A 26,502-nucleotide genomic window follows, 5' to 3' on the forward strand; every position below is an offset into this window, starting at 1 on the left:
GCTGATAACCGGATCTGTCCGACACACGACAACAGCCATTCAACAAAGATTCAAAGGTCAGCAATATTCGATTAAGCGAGAAGATACAGAACGATTTTGTACTTGTGTACGTGTCTCAGATAAGTCTATCTCCAATCTTATTTCCGTGCTTGTAGAGTTTATTTCGAACCGATAACGTCCTCTTGTAGTACTGCCACTTTTAGTTATCTTGTCTTCTGATTTCAAAGTCCTCTGGAATGGACCAGCCGGTTATTTTTTGTCAACACCTTGAGTTACCCCGAGAACGTTATCGTTCTTCCCCCAGTAGTAGTCCTACAGAGAATGCTAGTATGGAAACTACGGGCCGCATTATCCGAATGGAAGAAGATTGTGAGCAGCTGGCAGCACTTCAGACGGTAGGTGCTTACTCTTGGTCCTCGCTTGACCCAGATCTGTCACTCTGTCAAAGAAACGAGTTATGGGAAAACGTACACGACAAAACACGACCATACCTGCTCACTGATAAGGCTGGTATCTCTGTAAAAGTGTTGCAGCTACAATACATGTCTGCGTGGCATCAATGATTTCTACAATGCCACAAGGCCTTGAGTTTATGAGTGAAGGTCATAATCGATTTAATCGATCTAAAGACCTTAACTGGTATTTATTTTATCGAACGCGGCATGGATTAAAGACAAAGTCAATCTTAGCGGTATTGCAAAACAATAATGGTCTTGAATTTAAGCACAATGCCAGCAATTTTTAACGGGAGTTGGTTAGTCGATACCCATCTACCCCAGGACTTGACTGTTACTTTACTTTATTGACTCGTAAAGGGATGAAAGGGGCGAAAGGTAATGTTGAGCTCGGTGGGAACTCAGAACGTGATGAGCTGGAATGAATACTGCAAAACATTTTGTTTGATGCTTTAACAAATGTGCAAAATGACCGCCTTTGGTTTCTAATTTAGACACAAAGCCAGAAATTTTGAGTTGAACGTGTTAGTCGATACCACAAACTCCAGGATTTAACTGGTACTTTATTTTATCGATTTCGCAAGTATGAAAGGCGAAGTTAACCTTTAGAGATCGAATCCCGCCGAAGTCGACTTTGCTTTTGAGCTCTCCGAGGTCGATAAAAAGAAAGTACCCATCAAGTACAAAGGGTGATGATATTGACTAAACCCTTCCCCTCAAAACTGTGCATTAATCAGAAACACTTGAAAGCAATAATAATAATAATAATTACTATTTCTAATTCAGGCACAAAGCCAGCAGTTTCGAGGGGAAAGGTTAGTGTATGTCATCGACCCCAATATTAAACTGGTACTTTACTTTATCGACCCCGGTTAGAAAAACAGCAACATTGACCTCAACAGCATTCGAAATCAGAACATAAAATCCAGAAAACATGCCGCGAAGTATTTTTCGATTTTCTAACGGTTCTACCAGTTCACGAATAATAATAAGAATGTTGTTGGCACTCCGTCGCTTACGACGTCGAGGGTTCCAGTTGATCCGATCAACGGAACAGCCTGCTCGTGAAATTAACGTGCAAGTGGCTGAGCATTCCACAGACACGTGTGCCCTTAACGTAGTTCTCGGGATATTCAGCGTGACACAGTGTGACAAAGCTGACCCTTTGAATTACAGGCACAACAGAAACAGGAAGTAAGAGTGACAGAAAGTTGTGGTGAAAGAGGTTCGCCACCAACCCCTGCCGGAGCCTCGTGGAGCTTTAGGTGTTTTCGCTTAATAAACACTCACAACGCCCGGTCTGGGAATCGAAACCGCGATCCTATGACCGCGAGTCCGCTGCCCTAACCACTGGGCCATTGCGCCTCCACAATGATAAGAATATGTTGCTTCTTATACGAACGAACCGACTATACGTTTTCTTCTCACACAACACCAATATCACAGCACTCGATTGTATTGCTGTTGTTCTTGTTCTTATAGTTGTTTAGTCCCAAGTCGGTCCTGGTCAAACAAACCATCATCAAAAAACATTCCAGCCGTGACCATCCAGGTTTTCGTTTTAGATGTGTAAATAGCATATCTAGGATCACTACCACCTGTTGTATCCATTTAATAAAAAAAAAAGACCTTGAGTGTAACATGAAAGAGGTTTGGCTCTATTTCTAACAGATCGTGTGACCACGTAGAGGTTCCGTCATTGGCTTGGGTTTATCTCGTCATGTCTTGACTAAAAGTAGATTTCTTTGGTGGAAGTGGAGTAGCGAGCTGGTAGAATCTTTATCACGCCGGCGAGCTGGCAGAAACATTAACGCGACGATCGAAATGCTTAGCAGTATTTCGTCTGCCGCTACGTTCTGAGTTCGAATTTTGCCGGGGTCGACTTTGCCTTTCATCCTTTCGGGGTCGATTAAATAAGTATCAGTTACGCACTGGGTCGATATAATCGACTTAATCCGTTTGTTTGTCCCCTCTGTGTGTAGCCCTTTGTGGGCAGTAAAGAAATAAGAATCGTTATCACGCCGGATAATGTGCTTAGTGGCATTTTGTCCGTCTTTACGTTCGAAGATCAAATTCCGCCAAGGTCGACTTTGCCTTTCATCCTTTTGGAGTTGATGAAATAAATACCAGTTAAACACTGGGGTCGATGTAATCGACTTATCCTTCCCCAAAATGTGGCAAGATTTGAAACCAATTTCCTAGATAGAACTGACGTCAGATGCCGGACCAGATGTCTCGTGACAAGAATCCTGCCTGGCACATGATTCTCCTAATTCATGTTTCTGATTTACATATCTCACACTGTTACTTTCTTTCTTTCTCTCTTTCTTTCTTTTTCCTTTCTTTTTTCTTTCTTTCTTTCTTTCTTTCCTTCCTTCTTCTTTTCTTTCTTTCTTTCTTTCTTTCTTTCCTTCCTTTCTTTCTTTCTTTCTTTCTTTCTTTCTTTCTTTCTTTCTGTTATTCCTACCTTTACCTCCTCTCTCGGATAATAGACCGATGCAACGTTTTTGAAGATTCCTTCACAAATGTTGTTTTCCAAGCTAAATGCAAAAATCATAGCCATTTTATGGAGAAATTGACAGTAAACTTAAGAAATTTTCAAAAGCAAAAATTGGATCTGATGTATGAAACCCCAAAAAAGACACCTCCTCTCTCTCTCTTTCTCTCTCTCTCACACACACACTCTCTCTCTCTCTCTCACACACACACACACACACACACACACACTCTCTCTCTCTCTTTCTCACTCTCACCTCTTTCTGTTTAAATCTACCTATCACCACTACTACTACTAATCATGTTTCTTGTGTATGTGCGCGTCTGTGTGTGTGTGTGTGTGTGTGTGTGTGTTTCCTCATTCTCCCTTCCCAATTTCTTCTTTACCTTCATCTTTCCTATCTTCCACATTTTTTCTATCCTTTCTTTTATGTTCCTCTATCACACTAATCCACACTACCCATCCTCACACACACACACACACACATATATATATCTACATACGCACAGACACACACATACATATATGTGTGTACATACATGCACACACATACATACACACATACATACATACACACATACACACATACATACATACACACATATATACACACACATACATACACACACACATACATACATGCATATACACACATACACACACATACATACATACATATATACACACATACATACACATATATACACATATATACACACACATACACACATATACACATACACACACATATATACACACACAGATACACACATACATACATACTCACATACATACACACATACATACATACATACACACATACACACACATACACACATACATACATACATACATACATACATACATACATTAAAACATACATACATCAACATACACGAGTACGAAGTCATTTCCTCCTCCAAGGACACTTTCGCCCCGCCTTCCATTTACTACTACAACCACAACTATCTCTACTACCATCGGCCACTACCACCTCTACCGCCACCGCCACCACCACCACACCAATACCACCGCCCACTGCAGCCGCTACCATCATTACTGCTACCACTGTCACCAGCACATCCACCATCGCCACAACCACAACTACTACTACTACTACTACTACTACTACTACTACTACTACCACCACTACCACCACTACCACAACCACTACTACCGCCTACTACAATCACCATCAACATCACTACCACCAACACCACCACCATCAACGTCATCACAACCACACCGTTAACGTCAATATTATCATCATTTGCATCAAGCATCGCCGGTACATATTCGTATCAACTATTGTTTATAAATAACGTTACTATAGCAACACATATTACCTTATATGGACAGAATTGTGAAACACCTGAGCATCTTTCACACACACACACACACACACACACAAACATTCTCTAATCTACTTTCACTTTACAGCAATTCTTCCTTTTTTCTTGTCTTTAACATTTCATTTCTTCACTTCATCATCTGTTATAGTAATTCCCTTTTCTTTCATTTTTCTCCATCAATGCATATCCCCCCCCCCAACTCCCCGCTTTTCCTCCCTCTCTCTCTCTCTCTCTCAATCTCTCTCTACCTCCCTTTCCCCCCTCCACTTTTCAAGCACTCCTTGTGACATTTCAAAATCTTTTCTTTTTTACCACATTCTTTAACGTTGCCATTGTTACTGTTTCCTCTTGTTGTTGTTCTTCTTCTTATTCTTCTTCACGAGGTTCATTGGAAATTCTTCGTCTCTTTACCCAACTCAGTCGTTCAATCTCACCTGATCATCATGACATTCTCTTCTGACATTGGACATACATACGTGTGTGTGTGTGTGTGTGTGTGTGTGTGTTTTATCTTTTACTTGCTTCAGTCATTAGACTACGGCCATGCTAAGGCACCGTCTTGAAGGGTTTCGTCGAATAAATTGACCCAAGTACTTATTTGATTGATTCTTTTGCCGTGCTGCTAAGTTACACACACATACAAACACATATATGACGCATGGCTCAGTGTTACACACACACACAAATACACACACACACACACACACACACACACACACACACACACACACACACACACACACACATATATATATATATATATATATATATATATGACAGGCTTCTTTCAGTTTCTGTGGACCAAATCCACTCACAAAGCTTTGGTCGACCCGAGGCTATAGTAGAAGACACTTGCCCAAGATGTCACGGAATAGGACTGAGCCATGAGGTTGGGAAGCAAGCTTCTTACCATACAGCCATGTCTACGACTATTTATGTAATTCTTTCAACTATTGGCACAAGCACTAGCGTAGCTAGAGTGTGTACCACCCGAGGCGGCCCTTCCGTTTGCTGTCCTCGGACCCCACAAAAAAAACACATTAAATACACAAGTCATCTGTAAACAGAAAAGATGTTACAACGTTAAAGAGACACGAGTTTTAATGGCAATCGAAATCGTTATTTGACTACAAGCATTATTTTATTTTCACAAGGAAAAAATTGGTAGTTACTCTGAAATTTCGACATCGTAGACATTAGTTACGAGGTTGTAAATTAGGTTTTCCAAACCGTAAAATGTTTTTGTTTTTTTTTTGGTGGTGGGGTTCATCTTGTGAGTGGAGCAATGTGATTGTAAACGAGATGAAATGAAATAATGTATGTATATTTGAGGTATTTGATGAAATATCTTTAAGCAAAATTTAATTGGATGAGCTGGAAATATTTTATATCAAAATACAGCCAAAACTCGCTCAAAAGACATACTACCTTCTTAAAAAATGGAGGGCATATTACATGACATAGGATTAACTCTGTCACAATGAAGTGTCACAGTTGACCTGCATTTTTGTCCGACACGCTAACGATCTTGCAAGCTCGAAGCCTTAATAATTCTTTGTAATCTTTGCACAATGCCAGAAATTTTGAGGAGAGGAGCAAGTCGACTCTGTTGATCAGTACTTAACTGGTACTTTATTTTATCGGGTCTTGAAAAAGAGGAAAGGCAAAGTCGACCTCGGCGAAATTTTATCTCAAAACGGTAAAACCGGAAGAAATGTCGCTAAACATTTTGTCCGGCGTGCTATCGATTCTGTCAGACACTCTCGAAAGCATATTTCCGCAAAATTTCATTTGAAAAATAAGTATACTGGATGGGCAAAAGTCACGCATACAGTGAGGTCAATACGCTCCGGAATTGCCAAAGACATGCTTCAATTTTTCTAGAATTGGATAAAATGAATAAAGCAATGATGAATGCGCACATACTTGTACATGATGAACAAAATGAATAACAACAATAACATAATATAAATAAAACGTCAACTGCTTTGGTGCGTGGCTTTTGGCCCACCGCGTACATTTACTTATCAAAAAGTTATGAAGAAATATAGAGCGGCGGTGGTAGTGGTGGTGGCAACAATATATATAGTTATGCCAATTTTTTCTCTTCTCTCTTCTTCCATATTCGTTTTCTCAGCGTAATCGATGATCCCCCATATATTTTTTCGAAACACACTAGTTTAAACAATCACCAAGTGTTTTAAGACGCGTGGATAAGATTAACTTTCACACAGAAATACATAATTGGCGCGATGATTAATACTTTTTTCTTTTTTTTTTTTACTAATAACAAGAGGCGATTAACAAGTAAATCCTGTTGCAATTTTGTGTTTTTTATCGTTACAACATAAACAAATTGTATCTGGGCGGGACTTCATAAACCCAACCTTTACCGAGTTGTCACGTTTTGGCACACATGTACAAACATATGGTTAGATACCGGTTGAAGAATTCATTATCGTTTCGTAATAATAATAGAGTCGCTTCAGAGTTTCAATGAAAATAGGTTTTTATGTTTTGGTATAAACTGTTACATGAAGGCCGCAGGGGGTATGTATGTGTACCACAGAGAGAGAGAGAGAGAGAGAGAGAGAGAGAGAGAGAGAGAGAGATTTTGCGTGTGTGTGTGTGTGTGTGTGTGTATGAGAGATAGGGAAAGTTTGTGTGGAGATGTTTTAAACGAACAGAAATAATTATGACAATGTTCATTATCAAATACTTTCGCTTGTAAATTCTGTAACAAGTGCAACTTTTACAAAAGAAAATCCAATTTGATCCAACGTGAGAGCATTTATCTGCTCAGTCGACCTACAAAAAATTAGCATCCAAATCATAACTCACAACCTACAGTATTGAAAGGAAAAAAAAAGGGGGAAGAACATATAGTCAAAGAAACACAAGTACTGAAGTGTACCCCACTCTTCACACCCGCCCTGGTGTTGTTTCCCATAGCTTTCATAAAGAATTAATGTATTTTAATGAAATGTTCCAGAGAAACACTTCAAAAAGCGTAGGTTACGAATTTGTCCGATAAAGTAGTAAAAATCTTTTTCTTTTTTTTCTCTTTTTTAGAGGTTCCAGCTTAACACGCAGTTTAGGAGTTTAATGAAACGAAAGTAAATTGAACGGAGTGGCGAAAATTACGTTCGATAATTTCATGTAAGCAATTTATGTAACATTACCAAATGTATAGAATGTGAAGTGACTATAGAACAACGCCATGGCTTTCCCGTTTGTCCTTTCTGTACGACTCAATAGACGTGCAGAGTTATTGCATTGCTCCTAAGTAACTGAGTTTGTCGACAAACAAGCCATCGAGTCGCCTTTTCAGTGGTAATTTCTTCTTGGGAATTATTGAATGTTGGAACAATGTACCTCAACAACACTTTCTGAAATATTTAAGATATCACTTGAATGTAGTTCATAAGTAGGTGCCTATGGACGCAGCAATATTGAGGGAGTTCTGGTAATAAAATTAAAGGATTTTACCAGTTCTTTTTGCATTCGCGTTTTGAAATTATGGGATGACACTACCGTCATTTCAGGTCAATTTACTTTCATTTTAAAACGAATCAACTGCTTATTAACCAATCTTTGGATAATTTCTTCTACCACACATTCTTAAAATGAATATTTTAAAATGAAATTTCCCAGAAATATGTTTTAGATGTTACAAATTGCGATAATAGGAATAAGATCTGAAAGCAGATGGTTTCTTTTTTTCTTTCTTTTTTTTTTTTTTAGGAACTTTGGATAATCTTCCTGTCGCATTTTCTTTCTCGAAACTTTCATAAAAATATTTATTTTTTTATAAATAAAATTTCTCAGAGATACATTTTTAAAATAGTACATAATCATTTTGACAGGAAAAAGTTGTACAAATTTTGGAGTGGGGAGAGCGTTTCGAATAATCTCTCTCTCTCTCTCTCTCTCTCTTTCTCTCATACATACACCCCCCCACCCCACCCCACCCCCCCACACACACACGTCCCCCTCCCCACCCCACACACACATTCTTTATGACTAATAAAAATGCATATTTGTTGTAATGAAATTTTCCGGAGATATATTTTAGACAATGCAGATTACAATTTTGTAGGGAAAAGTCGTAATTTTGGTTTTCATTTATTTATTTTAGTAGGAACCGCAGATAATCCCTCACTATCAAATTTGTTTCCCTATAACATTCATTTTAAACGAATATGTTTTACCGAAAATTTCCAGAGATACCTTTTAAATAATGCAGATTATAGGTATGTTGATAAAATTTGATTAAAAAAAATTTTTTTTAGTGGCTTCAGATAATTCCACACACACACACACACACTTTCTTTTTCATAACTTTCATAAATATGCTTAATTTTAAATGATATTTTCCAGAAACACATTTTAGACTATGCAGCTTACGATTTTTGTTGGAATGAGTAGTATCTTTTTTCTTTTTTCTGATAATCCCACCAAAATCTTTTGTCTTTTATCTTTTACTTGTTTCAGCCACTGGACTGCAGTTATGTTGGCGCACCACGTTGAAGGGTTTTAGTCGAACAAATCGACCGCAGTACTTATTTTTTAAAACCTGGTACATATTCTACCAGTCTCTTTTGCTGAACTGCTAAGTTACAGAGGCATAAACAAACTAACACCAGTTGTCAAGCAGTAGCTTCACAAGAAGGATAAATACATAGACAAAGACACACATAGATATATACATACGTACGTACACACACACACACACACACACAATGGGCTTCTTTCAGTTTCTGCCTACGAAATCCATTCACAAGGCTTTGGTCAGCCCGAGGCTCGAATAGAAGACATTTGCCCAAGGTGTCATGCCATGGGACTGAACCCAGAACCATGTGGTTAGGAAGCAAGCTTCTTAGCACCCAGCCATGTCTGTGCCACTAAATGAATATTTCTGAATAAAAATTTCCAAGAGCAATGAGCTAGCATGATTGTTAGAACATATGAAAAGCACGCCGTGGTATTTCTTCAAGCTCTTTACATTCTGAGTTCAAATCACGCCTGTTAACTTTGCCTTTCATCCCTCCAAGGTGGATCAAATAAAGTACAGTCTAGTACAGCAATAGATGCTACTGACTAACACCGTTTCAAATCACTCAGTTAACGTCTTAAAACTATTCTTGCATAGGAAGTCAATACTTTGCTTAGAGACAGGTGAGGGCTGTCTGACCCATACCAGCATGGAAAACTAGACGTTAAAATGACAACAACGAAGATGATGATGGTGATGATGATGATGATGATGATGATGATGATGATGGTGATGATGATGATGTTTATCTCTCTCAGAAACTGTTCACCAATATGCCTTCAAGAATGAACAGAAGGAAACATACGAGATTTATTTTCACCCCTTGAAAAAAAAGCAATGTAAAATGCTCACAGGCTCCATTTCCCTCCAATAGAATCATATACCTTTATAAGAAATCAATTTTGATTGATTTCAAATTTCAGTGCAAGGCCAGCAAACTCAGGGGAGGGGTGGATCCATTACATTAGCCCTAGTGATCAACTGATATTTATTTTATTGACCCTGAAAGAATGACAGGCAAAGTCGACCTCAACAGAATTTGAACTCTGAATGCAAGAATGCTAAGCATTTTTCTTGGTATGCTAACGATTCTGCCACCTTACAGTGTTGAAGTTTCAAATATTAACAGTAACTATTACAGAGCAACACATGTAGTATTTACTGCCACTCTGCTTGAAAACCAAAGGAAGTAAAATACTGGAAAAATTTATTGGGTTGTCAGATAAATTTGTTCGTTTCTTTCCTATGTTATTTGAATTAACAAAAATACTTTTATCATTGTGCTTTACGTTTTTTGTTTTTTTGTTTTTTTGTAGTTCTATTCATCCTCTGCAACTTTCGTTCATCATTTTTTAAATTTGAATAAATTTTACCTCTTTTCAGACATACAAGAAAATAAATGAGCATTTTCAACACCAGCTTCTTTCCACCTTCAATCAAGGTTCCAAAGATGTTAAACCAACTCAAAACATTTGTGCTGTGTACAGATAAGGCACTATTACTGAAAGAACTACACAGAAATGGTTTTCTTCAAAGAAGGGAAATTCAACCTCACAGACTCTCCACGTTCTGGCTGACCTATTCATTTCAATGAAGATTGATTGAATGAACTCATCCACCAAAAGCAACAAAAATCCACTAGGGTATTGGCCAGCAGATTAGATACCTGCACGATACCGTCAGCTGTCTCCTTGACAGGTCCAAATTGTCAACTGTTACCATAACAGGTCCAAACTGTCAACTGTCATCTTGATAAGGTCCAAATAACCTGGCCAGTGACACAACATGCCTCTTCATACTCACTCCTATGTCACAATTTGACCAAAAATACTATTCAAGAACTTCATTGGAAAGTTCTATCACATCCACCATATTGCCTTTTTCAGACATTCTCTAATAATGTGGGAAGCATTATTATTAACTACGATGTGGAGCTGAAAATGTAGCACAAGACTTGGTAATTTCTACTGTGAAAGCTATATGACATCGGCTAGAAGTTGTGAACAGTGAAAGAGAATATATCAGTGACTTATTTGTTAAAACTGTTCATGAAAAATAATGATTAAAATAAATGGTGCAGAAAAAACAAACAAATTTAACTGACAACCCAAAAGATAAGAAATCTATTTTCAAAATTAACTGTAGGCTTGCAAAGCAACAAGTAAGCTTCTCACAAAAATTAATATTGGTTTCAAATTTTGGCACAAGGCCAGCATGTTCAGGAGAGGGTTTAAGTCAATTACATCGACCCCCTCCCTACTCAGCTGGTACTTATTTTATTGACCCCTAAGGCAAAATCAACCCCAGTGGAATCTGAACTCGCAACATAATGATAGTTGAAATGCGTTAAGTATTTCACCCAGCGAATGATTCGATCAGCTTGCTGCCTTTCTCACAAAAATTAATATTAAATCAAGTTTCAGTTCCTGGTTACAGTTATTTGACTCTATTCACATACATGCTGATTGTCTTTGAGAAACCCATGAATGAATGGCACAACATCTTATATTCCATTCCTTACAAATATATTCTTTACTTGTCTTGAAAAACTCAATATTTAAAAATAAATAAATAATTTAATAAATAACCAACATATATTTCTGATTGATTCTAATAAAATCAACACAGCACAATTTGGTGTGTGTGTGTGTGTGTGTGCCCGAAGTTATTTTTAAATAATTTTTTCATAATGATTAATATTAACTAAAAATATGTTTTGAAATTTCGTTTATTTTTCATTGTTGTTTTTTACTTTTTTCTTTTCTAGTAAATAAGAAAGTAATCATTTTCCTAAAATACACACAACAAAAAACGTGATAAATAAATTGATATGAAGATAATGCATTATTAATCCTTGACTGATCAGCACATCTTAGGATGGATTTGGAGATAATCAGCTATTCTGTTACAAGTGGCCATTACTGCTTAGTCTGATAATCAGTGCAGCTAAAGTTAAATATTTCACTCACGTTATTTTACTCGTGATATCTTTCTTCACACATGTCCCTTACATCTGAGAAATATGCCTTGCAGTTTGTAACTTTCTGTAATTCTAAACATGTCGTTTTCCAGTGCCATCTTTAGCCCTTTTCACCCCAATCCACTTGAGACCATTAGTGCTTCTCTGATACGAATTTCTTGTTTTAAAGAAATCTTTTATCTTTTGCTTGTTTCAGCCATTAGACTGCGGCCATGCTGGGGCACCACAGCCTTGAAGGATTTTAGTTGAATGAATCAACTCCAGTACTTATTTTTTTAAAAGCCTGGTACTTATTCTATCAGTCTCTTTTGCCAAACTGCAAAGTTATGGGAACATAAACACACCAACACCAATGATCAAGCAGTTGTGGGACACACACACACATACATATATACATATACACAAGCAACAGGCTCCTTTCGGTTTCTAGCTACCAAATTCACTTACAAGGCTTTGGTGGACCCAATAGAAGATACTTGCCCAAAATGCCACACAGTGAGACTGAACTCAGAACCATGTGATCTGAATTAAAACTTTCATCAAAATTTCATGTGGCCCAAATACCAGCTTAATGATGATGGAGTTGTTTTAGTAAATTCTTCATTATTTCAAAAATTAATTAAAAGCAAAGTTGGTATATTTCAACAGAAATGGAGTAACAGAACGATTAACTCTTTTGATATTGACCTGTCTGAGATTGTCCAAACTTCTATGAAACAAACTTTCTGCTTTAACCCTTTAGCATTTAATCTGGCCATATCTGACCCAAATATTCCACCTGTTTTATGTTCAAATAGGCCAGATCCTGCCTCTCATACATTGTCATTTTGAAAATTTGCAATCATACAATCAAAATCTCAACTCTACAAGATGATAAATGGTTAGTTGAAACCAATGTGAATGAATAAATATTATATTTGACAGAGTAATGTGAATGCTAAAGGGTTAAAATGATCTAAATTAAAACCTTCAATCAAAATTTCATGTTAATTTATGCTCTAAACAGCAGCTTAAAAATTCTATTTAATTTTGGCATAAGGCTAGCAGTTTTGAGGAGATTACACCAAACCCTAGAACTTGACTGGTATTTATTTTATTGACTCTGAAAAGATGAAAGGCAAAGTTGACCTTAGTAGGATTTGAACTCAGAACATAAAGAGCTAAAAGAAATGCTGCTAAAAACTTTTTCCAATACACAAACAATTTTGTTAGCTAATCCCCTGGAGATGGAGCCTCATTTGGAAGTGCCAAGAAGATAGCCTTTTTCACAAGCCCCACAGAGGGCATGCACTTATTTTTCAAAAAAAATTACAAAAAATAAAGTAATTACTTTACATATATAAAACTAAATGTATTCTTGTAGGAAATTGAATGAACTAATACAATCTTCTTCATCATTCGACTTTTTGGCCAATAGATATCAGATTTTCAACTAATATTAGATATTCATTAGATATTCAACTGTTCTTTACTCCCTGAAGAATCCCATGTTGTCTCTTATAGTCAGAATCATTGTAGTAGAGCTCAACCTAAGATCAGCCCTGAGTGAAAGGGACCTATGATCAAAAACCTTCCAACAATGTGTATCCCATCTTATTTTTAAGCAGTGTAGCTAAGACCACATGGCCTGCTTTTCACAATAGAGTACCATAGTAACTACAGTTATAATTGCACCACTGCAAACAGAGCACGATGCAATACATGTGCTTGAAGTATATTTATCATTTAAACCCATTTAATCCTGCAGGGAAATCATTACTTAATCCTACAATTGCAGTATCACTTAATGAACAACAAATTAGTCTGAAGATATTTAACATTTAATGAATATTTTTCTAAACATGACCTCACAGCTGTCTAGTTTAGTGCATCCCCAGATGAAGAAACACAGATCTAAAGTCCATTTTTTCTTAATTATGTGTAAAGTAATATGGCCAACTGTTGCTAGGTAAGCAGGTATCATGCTTTTGTTAATTGTTTTAGGTCCCTACGAAGTTGGCAAACAGACATAGATACCTTCTTGGTCCTTCACTTCATTTTTGAATCAGCAGAACATCCAGCATAAAACAGCTAGGGAAAGAGAGCTGCACCAGTACACAGATGGTACCCATTACAGCTGAGTAAACTGGAGCAATGTGAAACAAAGTGCTTTGCTCAAAAATACAAGGCACCATACCATCAAGAAATCGAACCAAAGATCTTATGATTATAAGCTGAATACCTTAACTACTAAGCTACATATTGTCACACTTTGCAGAAAACTTGAAGCCAATGATCTAGCAAAACTATAGGAAACAGAGATTCCTGGTGTGACAGAGTGAAATGCATTTCAATCATGATCATTTGAGATTATAGGTTGAATTGACTCCAGTGCATCTTAATGTATATTTTATTGACTTCAGAAAATAGTAATAGTGGGGTGGGAGTGTAATGCGTTATAACAGTACAATGTTGCATCCACCATTTGTTGGTAATTTCCTACTCTTTGGCAGGTGACAGTTTTCCACCACTTAGGTGGCATTCCTCCAACCCATGGGTCTGCTTGGGTAATCATTGCTGGTGAGAGTTTTTATTCAGTCAGAGTGCAAATTCTACTTCAACCCCTTTCAGATGCCTTTCATGACATGCAGGAGAAACATTGGGTCTATTCACTGACAAGAAGGCCAGTTGACATTACTGTAGCTGGAGATTATTCTCTCTCCAAAGCACTGCCATGAGCAAGATGGGGCAACTGCTATGAGCAGTTGCGCCATCTTGCTGGAACCATATGTGAAGTCTACTTTGAATGGCCTTCACGTTTCCCAGACTTGACTTGCCCAGATTTTTTCTTGTGGGGATACCTGAAAGAGAGGAGTTATAGCAACAAACCAGAGACACTAGTGCAACTGAAGGAGAACATCAATAGAGAAATCAGAGAAGTGGGGTCTGAAACTCTTGAGGGTGTTATGGTGCATGTTTTAGAAAGAGCATGGGCATGCAAAGCTGAAAATGGCTGCCATTTAAGCGATGTCATTTTTCATATGTGATGTAGCAGTGTTGCAAAATTTGACTTGTGCAAATTAATTTCCATTATGTCCTTTATATTGTATCAACATTTCATGCATTTATTTGTAAAGTTAATGAAGTTATTAAAAATTGAAACCCATCAATCACTTTTAGAACACCCTGTATTATGCACAGGTGTGTTGAGAAGCTTGCTTTCCAATCATATAGCTCTGGGTTCAGTCCCACTATGTGACATCTTGGACGGATATCTTTTACTATAGCCTCAGGTTGATCAAAACCTTGTAAGTGGATTTGGTTGACGGAAACTGAAAGAAGCCCATCATATATGTGTGTATATGTGTGTACCTTTGCATCTGTGTGTGTCCCCCCCCCCCCGTCACTGCTTGACAACCAGTATTTTAAGAAAAATAATGAGACCTGGGATCAATTCATTCTACTATAATTCTTCAAGGCAATGCCCCAGCATGGCCACAAACTGTGATAACTGAAAATAATTTTTAAAAAGTAGAAAAAACAGAAAACAATTGTTTTATAAATTTATTTTTCAGACATTGATTGTATAACTGGAGTTTAAAAAATCATCGATTTAATAAGCTTTTAACCAATCAACTTCAAATTTCAATTTTTTTCCTTCAGAAAAGAGTTCAAAATTCTCTTGAAATATTTTACAGACCTAAAGAATAAATAGAAAAAGAAAAGATTTTGAATTTACTTTTAACTCACAAGAAATAAATAAATAAAATAAAAAAGGAAAAGAAAACATACAAAAACAAATACATGAAGTTAAATCCATTTTTATTTTTTAAGTATGCTGTTAAGAATTTCACATCATAACCATGTAGTTCCAGGCTCAATCTCACTGCAGGCTATGAACAAATGTCTTCTTTTATAACTCCAAGTCGATCAATACTTTGTCTGTGGAATTTGGTTACATGAAAACTGTGCAGAAGCCTATCACACACACACATGGTTCTAGGACAGTTGCATACAGGTCATTTGCATCCTGGACAACTGCATATCAAACATTTGCATCCCTAGACAACTGCATTCCTGGACAATTGTGTTCCTGTATTATTTTGAAATTTTATTTATCTTTTTACAGGTGTATTTTTTTGTTTACTTGGAACAGTTGATTATCAAAGCTAATTGTAAATCGACACATTTAATAACTCTAAACAAGAGAGTAGGTAATAATAGATATTTTAAAAAGGAATAAAAGAAATAAAAGAGTTTAAAATTTACAAGTTTATTTTTGTTTAAAAAAAACAAAAATAGATTAACAATATTAAGAAATATTTCAAGATTTTAAAATTATTGTAGTTTCACCAATATATCAAATGATGTGAATGTTGTGAGCTATTCCTTTCAGGAAGTTTATCTTGTTTTCAGGAGTATACTAATCTAATAACACCATGGTTCTCTTAATTACATTTTTATTTTTTTGCAGTACTAGAACTCCTCTTTGAAAGACCCTTTTTTTCTTTGGCAATAGCCTCCTCCTTTTTTAGTGTCTTGATCAATTTCCAAACAGAGGGGTGTTGACACTATAAAGAATATTGCAAAGCATTGTGCAACCCCTCTAAGCTGTTATTAGATCTAAGCAACTGATTTATAATCCTTTCTCGAACATTCCAAGAATCAATAGAAACAATTGTTTCCATCCTTATCCCTCTCTGGCCTCTTGCTTGGCCAATATATATCATTTCAAAATATGCAGTAAATTCTGGAGGCAAATCACAGTCATCAGATGAGTCAATAAAACCGTCGACAATGTCAATTAAAGAAAGAAATGATAATGTGAGAAAAGTTCTAATTTTCAAATTGAACACTTCATCTTCTCTATACCATTGTCGTAATTCTAGGTCACAGATTTTCTTAAAAATAGACTTAGATAAATGAAAGAAACATGAACTTATTCTTGCTTCTGGAAACTTTTCTACAAAACCTTTCTGAGCTCCTATTTTAAAGTTTGTCAACAAAGATTTTGAATTAAGATGTGGTCTGAGTTGCAACAAATATATGAATAGACGAACATATTTCCTTTTTCTTACTAGAAGAAGGGCAAAAACTCTGGAAATACTAAATGTATGTTCTTGGATATGGATACAATATAGCTGATAATATATTGATGGACTGACTTTAAAGGTACCATCTGCTGCCCAGTTAGGAAAATTTATCAAATCTTCTGAGTCATCTTCCATCGCAAATATTAGTATTCTATTCTTGTCATCAATACCCGAATCGAATACAAAGAACTTCTCTCCAGTTGCAAGAAATCAATAGGATTCTGATATCTTGAAATTATTCCTTTGCTGTGGAAATTGGTGGTGCATTTTGTGCTTTTGTCTCCAAAGAAAGTAGAAGAGGTATACATTTGTCCAGGGATGCATTTGTCTAGGGATGCAAATGTCCAGTATGTAACTGTCTGTCCACCACACACACCACTTGCCACAATAGATAATTTTTTCTCCACAGTAACTTCAGTGAATTTGCCTTAAGAAGTTGAAATACGTCACAAACATATTTCAACCAACTTAAAGTCCATTTATTTTTAATCACTGCTTGGCGATGATGCAACTGTTTTCATCCCAAGCGGATGGTCTAATAGCACAACTCAGTCACTGTTGTTGACAATTTTTTAGTTAGCAATGGCTTTGAATCTGTCTAGAGTTACCTCCCTTTGGTATTTTCGATTGAGGAAGGCTAAAGAACCAGAAACACTGCATCTGGGAACCTAATAGGAGGAAACAGTGGGTAGATATGATGTTTTACACCTTTTATCATAAGAGAGAATTTTTTTCTTTATGGTAATTGCAGTGAATTTGCCTTTAGAAGTTGAAATATGTCACAAATATATTTCAACTAACCTAAAGTTCATATATATATATATATATATATATATATATATATATATAAATATACAGGGTTATTCAAAAAGCATCCCACCAGCAAAAGAACAATTGATACAAATTATATTTTTAAAAAACTCAAAAATTATATAAACATCCAACTCAGAGTAACAGGAGTCACAAATAAGCAAGTAAATAAATAAATAAACATACAACACTTGGCACAGATAAACCAGCAATGTGGGGAGTAATTATAACATTTGGCATTTTCCATAGCAAAGAATCCAATGGAAGAGGTTCTGTATTGAAGACATCCAAAATGGCACCATCAAGCCATTTTGACCTGCAGAAGGAATATAAAACAAAATATAGTTGATAGTTATGTATGTGATGAGAAGGTGCATGGCTCAGTGGTTAGAGCGTCGAACTCACAATCATGTTGTTGCTTGTTCCTTCTCGAGCAATGCCTGGCTCATAAGGGCCAGTTTCCTGGTTTCATTGGTGTATAGGGCCCCTACCTGGATGGGACGCCAGTCTGTCACAGGTGAACTGCTAAATGCAGGAGGAAAGAGTGAGAGAAAGTTGTGGTGAAAGAGTCAGCAGAAGTTCACCATTACCTTCTGCCGGAACCGCATGGAGCTTAGGTGTTTCACTCATAAACACACACATCGCCCAGTCTGAGATTCAAACCCACAATCCCTCAACCATGAATCTGCTGCTCTAACCACTAAGGGAAAGGCAAAGACTGATACAGCTTGACACCAATGATGTCAAGACTCATTTCTACAGCTGAGTAAACTGGAGCAATGTGAAATGAAGTGTCTTGCTCAAGAACACAACACACAGCCTGGTCCGGGAATCGAACTCACTACCTCATGATTGTGAGACTGATGCTCTAAGCACTGAGCCATGCACCTTCACTGATGAAATATTTCATTTAAATTAATTTTAATTAAACAATGATGGTGAGAACAAAACAGAAGTTATTATAAGTGATTTGATCTGAGATTAATGTGTTGAAACTGATGCAATTACTATATGGAAGACATATTGGTTTCAAGTTTTGGCACAAGGCCTGCAAACTCAGGGGAAAGGGAAAGTCGATTACATCAATCTTAGTGCTTAAACTGGTACTTATTTTATCACCCCCAAAGGATGAAATTGACTTTAGCAGAATTTGAACTCAGAACATGAAGACATGAAATACTGCTATGCATTTTGCCCAGCATGCTAACGATTCTGCCAGCTTGCGGGCCGAAGTTGAGAGTAATATTGGTTTGACATATTTGCACAAGACCAGCAGGTTGGGGGGAAGGGATAAATTTATTACATCGATCCCAGTGCTCAACTGGTATTTATTTTATTGATCCCAAAAGGGTGAAAGACAAAGTTGACTTCAGCAGAATTTAAACTCAAAGCATAAAAACAAGCAAAATGCCACTAAACATTCTGCCCAGTGTGCTAACGATTCTGCCAGCCTGCCACTTTGACATAGTAGGCACTGAAAAACACATAAAAACTATTAACTTCACTTATCATTTATTATTTGCTCTCAAAATTTTCGTTGCACCAACAGTGACCTGGTCACAACTATTGTATCAGCTATTGTATCAGTTGCACCAACTGTGACCTAGTCACAGCTATTGTATCACAATTAGTACAACAAACATTTTGAAACTAAATAATAAATGACAAAGTGAAGTTAACAGATTTTGTGTGTATTTGAATAGTTAATGTGAGTTTTCTTATTTCTTTATTGCCCACAGGGGACCTATTACAGAGGGGACAGACAAAGGGATTAAGTCGATTAAATCAACCCCATTGCGTAACTGGTACTAAATTTATTGACCTCGAAAGGATGAAAGGCAAAGTCGACCTCAGCGGAATTGGAACTCAGAACGTAATGGCAGACGTAATACCACTAAACATTTCACCCAGCGTGCTAACATTTCTGTCAGCTCGCCGCCTTCTAATGTGAGTTTTCTGTGCTGTAATTGTTTTAGTTTCGACACAGGGTCTTCAAGAATATGAAGAATGACAACAGCAGTTTTACTTATAACAAATTACAAACCTAAATTAAACACACAGATATGTCACATGTAAAATATATATATATCTTGATATCATGCTACCAACCAAGATTATCATCACATACTTTTAAATCTAGTTTGAGGATCGTATCAGTAAAATTATTCCTAAGAGTCTTTGAGTATGTGTACGCATATGTGTGTGCGTGTGTGTGTGTATACATATATGTGTTTGCATATGTGCATACACGTGAGAAACAGAGTGTGGGGAGATGCATGCATGCATGTGTGTGTAAGTATGTGTGTGAAAGGGATTAAAGTGGATAGAGAATGAGTGCATGCGTGCATGTCACTCAATCATTTAATCATGTGTATCTGGTAGAAAATACTAATATATAAAATGTAACAAAAGAAAACATACCTGAGAGCATTCACAAGAGAATCATCATCAATGACATCACCTCTACCAACATTTATAAAGGTTGTTTTCTACAAAAACATTAAAGTATTAATTATTAGGTCGTCAAGTATGAAATTTGTAGAAAAAAAAAAAAAAAATTGTTAATGTTTTATAAATACAAGGAATAGTTTTATTCATCAAAGTATGCACCCATATTGTCAATACACTTTTGCCATTTCAGCGGTAGCTTGTCCAGCCCGGAACTGTAAAAGCTTGGCAATCTAGAGTTAATAAAATCTTGGAAGGCATTTTACAGCATCAGTCAGTGGGAGCAAGATCAGATGAGTATGGTGGATGATGGAGAACTTCCAACTCCAACTCCAACTCCTGTAGTTTTTCCAATGTCATTTTTGCAATGTGTAGTCTGGCAGTGTCTTGCAATAAAATAGGATCTGTTGAATAATCTAGGCTGTTTTTTGTAAGTTTCTGCATCACTTGGTCCAGCTGGCTGCAGTATAATTTGGCCATGATTGATGGCCATGCTGGAGCACCGCCTTTAGTCGAGCAAATCGATCCCAGGACTTATTCTTTGTAAGCCTAGTACTTATTCTATCAGTCTATTTTGCCAAACTGCTAAGTTACAGGGACATAAATACACCAGCATCGGTTGTCAAGCAACGTTGAGGGGACAAACACAGACACACACACACATCCATATATATATATATATATATATATATATATATATATATATATACACATATATACATATATACAACAGGCTTCTTTCAGTTTCCATCTACCAAATCTACTCACAAGGCTTTGGTTGGCCCGAGGCTATAGTAGAAGACATTTGCCCAAGATGCCATGCAGTGGGACTGAACCCTGAACCATGTGGTTGGTAAGCAAGCTACTTACCACACAGCCACTCCTGCTACAATTTGATTCAAAACTGATTCATTTTTGTGATGAGAAAGTAGCATAATGCAGGCTTCCAAACGTTGCAGTTTCTGATTTTCATTGAATTCATGTGGAACCCACTTATCCAACTTTTTCACTTTACCAATTTGAACTAGGTGAGTCAATATTGGTTGCTTGCTAACACCAAACAACAGCTCGGTCTGGGAATCAAACTCACTAAGTCATGATTGTGAGCCTGACACTTTAACCACTGAGCCACGCAGCTTCACTATATAATAATAATAATAATAATAATAATAATAATAATAATAATAATTATAATAATTATAATAATATTCCAAATGTTGATACAAGCCCAGCAATTTTAGGAGGAGGAGGTCTATTGTTAACATTAACATCAGTATTTGACTGGTACTTTATTTTAGTGATCCCCAAAAAGAATATTTATATGTAGTTTATATGTGCTTTTATAAATGAAAAAAAAACACAAATACATACTCGATTCTTACAAGCAGCAAGCACATCTCCTGATAGCAATCCACGTGTATCCTTTGTACTGGGAAGGATATTGCATATGTAGTCACAGTTGGACAAGAGGTGCTCCAGATTGGATGTTGTGCTAGCAACAAATAAAATAATTACATATGATTGATACAGTTATAATTTTCTAATTAAACAACATTTATTATTATATGTGTACAAGTGCAAACATGGGTGCATGGTTAAGAAGTTCGTTTTCTAAACTCAAGGTTGTTGGTTCAGTCCCATGCATGGCACCTTTGGTAACAATCTCCTGTTATACCCCCAGATTACCAAAGTGTTATGAGTGGATTTTTGGAAGATGGAAACTAAAAAAAACCCATCTTGTGTGTGAGTTTGTGTGTGTGTGTGTGTGTGTGTGTGTGCACGTGTGTGTATATATGCATATGTATATATATATGTGTGTGTGTGTGTGTGTGTATATATATATATATATATATATATATATATATATATATATATATGAGCGGATATATATATATATATGTGTGTTTATACATATAAGTATATATATATACTAGCTGATGTACTCGGTAATTTCCAAGAAAGCGGGGCTTATCCCTTGGTTCCATTCTCATAACTGTTTTGCTAATCCAATAACAATAATACAAAGTATGATCTATTCAAAATAATGTGAATAAGTAAGCATTACATTTGACAGTAATCTGAATGCTAAAGGGCAAAGAGCAAATATACACATAACTATCCTAAACATGGTGTTCTGTCATAGAAGCATAAGGCATTTATATTTTTATTTTATTTATTTATAATTTTTTTTAATTTTTAGATTTTGACTCATATTGGAGGTGAAGAGTTTTTTCTCCTTTACATGGGACGAACTCACTTGAGATTGTTTCAAGTCCTACAATGCAAACTTCTAAATTAAAACCTTCCATCAAAACTTCATGTAAATTTACGTTCTAAACACCATATTAATAATGACAGTTATTTTACTAAATTCTTCATAATTTTTTATATTAATCTAAACAAAGGCAGTGTATTTCAACAGAAATTTGGTAACAAAAGGGTTGATATTGTATGTATTAAATTTGCTAACACTAACTTAACTATCCTTTTTCATGCAGATGGCGTCCCTGAATTACTTGACCACAATTCACGCTGTTTCCTACACCAAGAGTGTAGTAGTCACTGAAAAGCACTCTCAAAGCATGCAAGCTATTTGTAAAACGAAATTTGAGAGTGGTCTCCCTTGACTAAACTAGCAACACTTCCATAATATAAAGTTTACAAAGCAACATATTTATACCGCATTCTGAACTTCTTATATTTACTTTTTCCCAACGGAGCTCATCAATAGTTTCCTCGGATACTTAAGAGTGTATTTTATATCAATATAATATCAGTTACAGGCATGACTATGTGGTTAAGAAGTTCATTTCACAATGACATGGTTAAAGGTTTGATCCAACTGCGAGGATCGTTGTTGACTGGCTTCTGATATAAAAGCTACAGGTCGACCAATACCTTGAGAGTAAACTTGGTAGATGAGCACTGAAGATGCCTATCATACATGCGTGCGTGTGTGTGTGTGTACACAGAGAAAGAGAAGATATAGATAGATGTCTATAGGTGTAAGTATGGAAGTGTGTATAAGTGTGTGTGCGCGTGCAAGCACACGTATATACATAAACACACATACACACACAGAAAGCGGAGATAGATAGATGTATGTGAGTGTATGCATATGTGTGTGTGCGTAAGAGAGTGTATACGTGTGTGTTCATATTCATATTTCCTCTGATTTTCACATGTATTTCCTGATTGTAAACAAAAGCATCACTGTTCATGCAGCTGGTACTGTTTGCTCGCAGTTAACCTTGAAAACATGTCCAGGCATTTGCATATGCCATGATATGGTGTACGAATTTAGTAAACAAAAGGCTCGTTCAAAGAGCGCTGTTTGTTTTGAGTTTTCTGCGAAACTATGTCTAGGTTGTTTGCTGTTTGATAGTCAAGGGAAGCAGACGGGGATAGGTGTCAATAAGGACATTTACCCTAACATAACCTCTTATAATCCATATAAGCATAGAAAGGTAGATGTTAAAACGAGGATGAAAATGGTGATGACACCGACAATGGTGATAACAACGACGATGATTACGCTGATGATGATGACAATGACAACAATAATGATAGTGACAATTATGATGTTGACTACTGACCGAGACCTTTGGAAATGTGCTGTGCGTGAGAAGACCCGGCAAGCCAAGTAAGATCGTTGCCAGTGCCCCTGGACTGGCTCTTGTGCGGATGGCACATGAGATGCACCATTTTGAGCGTGGTCGTTGCCAGTACCGCCTGACTGGCTCCCGTAGGATTTTCGAGCGAGATCGTTGCCAGTGCCCCTGGACTGGCTCTTGTGCGGGTGGCACATAAAAGACACCTTTTCGAGCATGGCCGTTTTCATGCGGGTGACACGTAAAAGCACCCACTACACTCTCTGAGTGGTTGGCGTTAGGAAGGGCATCCAGCTGTAGAAACTCTGCCAAATTAGATTGGAGCCTGGTGTTGCCATCCGGTTTCACCAGTCCTCAGTCAAATCGTCCAACCCATGCTAGCATGGAAAGCGGACGTTAAACGATGATGATGATAATGATGATGATATCAACTTAAGTAAGTTCAAAATGTTTTTAGAATATTTAGGAGTATAGAGGTAGGAATTAGTTTTTATTGACGCTGTTTATATAATTTTGGTGAATTGATTTTAAAAGAAACTCTGCAATCATTGCCTTAATTTTAAGCAAATCTACAAAAGAAATTACTTACCACAGATGATCGACCTCAGGATACTGAGTCTTTCTTTCTTCAGTGTTACTTCGCACCAGACCCCATGTTGTCATACCCAGAAATTTACATGTTTTAGCAACTGTTTGGCAATGAGGATAAGAAAAATTGAAAAGATAAAATACATTAAATAATGAAAGCAAAATAAATCTTAGAAACAGAATTAACTTAATTTTTTAAATTCTATCTGAAGTAATAAGTCTTGAATGGAATGGTCATATAGAATTAGATTTTAGTTGGAAATAGTTCTAACAATATATTTAGAAGCTCAAACGTACATGTGTGTGCGACATTTGTAATAAATGCAGTCCCCCCCCCCCCACTTCTCTAACTAAAAAGTTTTTTTCTTTTCTTAAAGTTTTACAGAAGAATGAAATCCATCAAGAGAAAGTAGAGATTATTATTTTACAAATAATCCAAATGTTATATCATGTAGAATTGTGAAAATATCAAAGAAAAAGAAAAGACATTTTTTTCTCTATTTTCTCTCCTCTCACTTAGTTTCAAAATACACAACTTTATATATATATATATAATTTTTTTCTTTCTTACTTTCAGCTTAGAGCTGTGGCCATGCTGGGGCACTGCCATTTTGCAAATATGTGACATTTGGTGAATAATGGAGTTTGATGTCGCTACCCTCATTTGCACCTCTTGCCATGCGGTAGGTTCATCTGGGACTCTCGACAGGAAGAGGTTCAGTTTTGATTTGAAACTACCAACATCCACTTTGTGTAGGTCCCTCAGGCTCTTTGGGAGAATATTAAAAAGCTGTGGTCCCTGAAACCCAGGCTGGTCCTGAAGCGCGATGGCATTGCTGGGATCTTTGGCACTGTGCAGTGTCGACCCATTCTGGCATTGGTGTAGCTTTCAATGCTAAAATTTGGCACAATTCCTCCCAGGATCTCCCAGATGTATATTTCTGCATACCTCTCCTGCCTTTGTTCCAGGGAGTAGAGTCTTAGCTGTTTCAGCCTTTCCCAGTAGCTGAGCTGTTGCAATGAGATGATTTTCTTTGTGAAGCTTTACTGCATTGCTTCAAGTTCTGCTGTTAATTTTACACTGTTGGGTGACCATAGCTGGGAGCAGTAATCCAGGTGGGTGAGGACAAATGTCCTCCAGAGGACCATAATGTTTTCCTTCTCTCTGGTTCTGAATGTTCTCACGATCCATCCAGCCAGTCGTCTGCACTTTATCACCATCCTGGTAATGTGCATTTGGAAAGAGGTATCAACACTCATGTCAATACCCAGGTCCCTCACTGATTTAGGCTCTGGGATTGTAATCCCATGTGGCCCAGTGTACCCTGTAACTTTTATATTCAATTTTGGACGTAGGTAGTGCAGGGCTTGGAAATTTTCAGCATTAAACTGCATATTATTATCTTCAGCCCATCTGTAAATTGAGTCCAACTCCTGCTGCAGATGTGCAACATCACTGGGGTTCTGTATTTTCTGCGAGACTTTCAATAACAACATGTATATACATATCCGTACCTTCAAAACGCGGCGTAGATAAAACAGGGGACAACTGATGAAGGGAATTTCTTTATGTTGCCTGTCTTGTTTCTCTGTTTGTTTGTTTGTTTCTTTCATTGTTCAAAAAAATGTTCGTTTTCTATGTCTTTGATTTTTATGTTCTCATTTCTCATTTTGTCTACGTTTTTTTGATGTCCTGTACCCATATATGCATGTATATATATACATATATATGTAGGTATGTACATATATGTATGTATATATGCATATATTTATATATTAGGTATATATATAATCTCAACAAATGATCTTTAAAATGATATGAAAGTGCAAAATTAATACTTACTATGTTTTCCTATCTCACCAACCCCTAAAATTCCAATATTCAACTGACTTGTCACAAAAAGGGTTGAATATTTATTTCTGAAAATTTTTTAAAATCCAAGTTATACACATTGTTCATATGACCATTTCATAGAATTGTATTTGATAATTTTTTTGAATTTGAAAATTTTATTTCATTTTTAAAGTTTTAAATTATTTCATATTTTTAATGCTTATTGCAGACAAGAATTATAAATTAATATTTAAAAATTCTAAAATATTTTAAAATATAAATTTAAAATACTTATTTAAA

At 36.5% G+C, this 26,502-nt stretch overlaps 1 protein-coding gene and 1 long non-coding RNA gene across 11 annotated transcripts in view; one reads left to right on the top strand and one right to left on the bottom strand.

The window, feature by feature from the left end:
- LOC106868037 (uncharacterized) overlaps positions 1-11,585 on the top strand; it is a 61,255-nt gene extending 49,670 nt beyond the window's left edge. For 3 of the 10 annotated variants that reach the window (XR_016243184.1, XR_016243178.1, XR_016243182.1), the window contains exon 5: positions 10,243-10,382. This is a non-coding gene — a long non-coding RNA (uncharacterized LOC106868037). Of the gene's footprint in view, positions 1-7,376; positions 7,464-10,242 lie in introns of all 10 variants that reach the window. The other 7 variants (XR_016243186.1, XR_008264913.2, XR_016243180.1 and 4 more) reach the window with 5 other exon arrangements.
- A 3,783-nt stretch (positions 11,586-15,368) lies between these two features.
- LOC106868047 (uncharacterized) overlaps positions 15,369-26,502 on the bottom strand; it is a 29,078-nt gene continuing 17,944 nt past the window's right edge. Inside the window, exons 5-10 of the mRNA XM_089357682.1 lie at positions 26,212-26,288; positions 24,370-24,469; positions 21,541-21,661; positions 20,143-20,210; positions 17,908-18,037; positions 15,369-15,518 (exon numbers count right to left, since the gene is read on the bottom strand). Coding sequence (XP_089213808.1) covers positions 15,432-15,518; positions 17,908-18,037; positions 20,143-20,210; positions 21,541-21,661; positions 24,370-24,469; positions 26,212-26,288 — 583 coding nt within the window. The 3' untranslated portion in view covers positions 15,369-15,431. The remainder of the gene's footprint in view (positions 15,519-17,907; positions 18,038-20,142; positions 20,211-21,540; positions 21,662-24,369; positions 24,470-26,211; positions 26,289-26,502) is intronic.

This window comes from Octopus bimaculoides, chromosome 9 (genome assembly GCF_046866305.1).
Source record: "Octopus bimaculoides isolate indiv1 chromosome 9, ASM4686630v1, whole genome shotgun sequence".
In the NCBI taxonomy this organism is placed as follows: domain Eukaryota; kingdom Metazoa; phylum Mollusca; class Cephalopoda; order Octopoda; family Octopodidae; genus Octopus; species Octopus bimaculoides.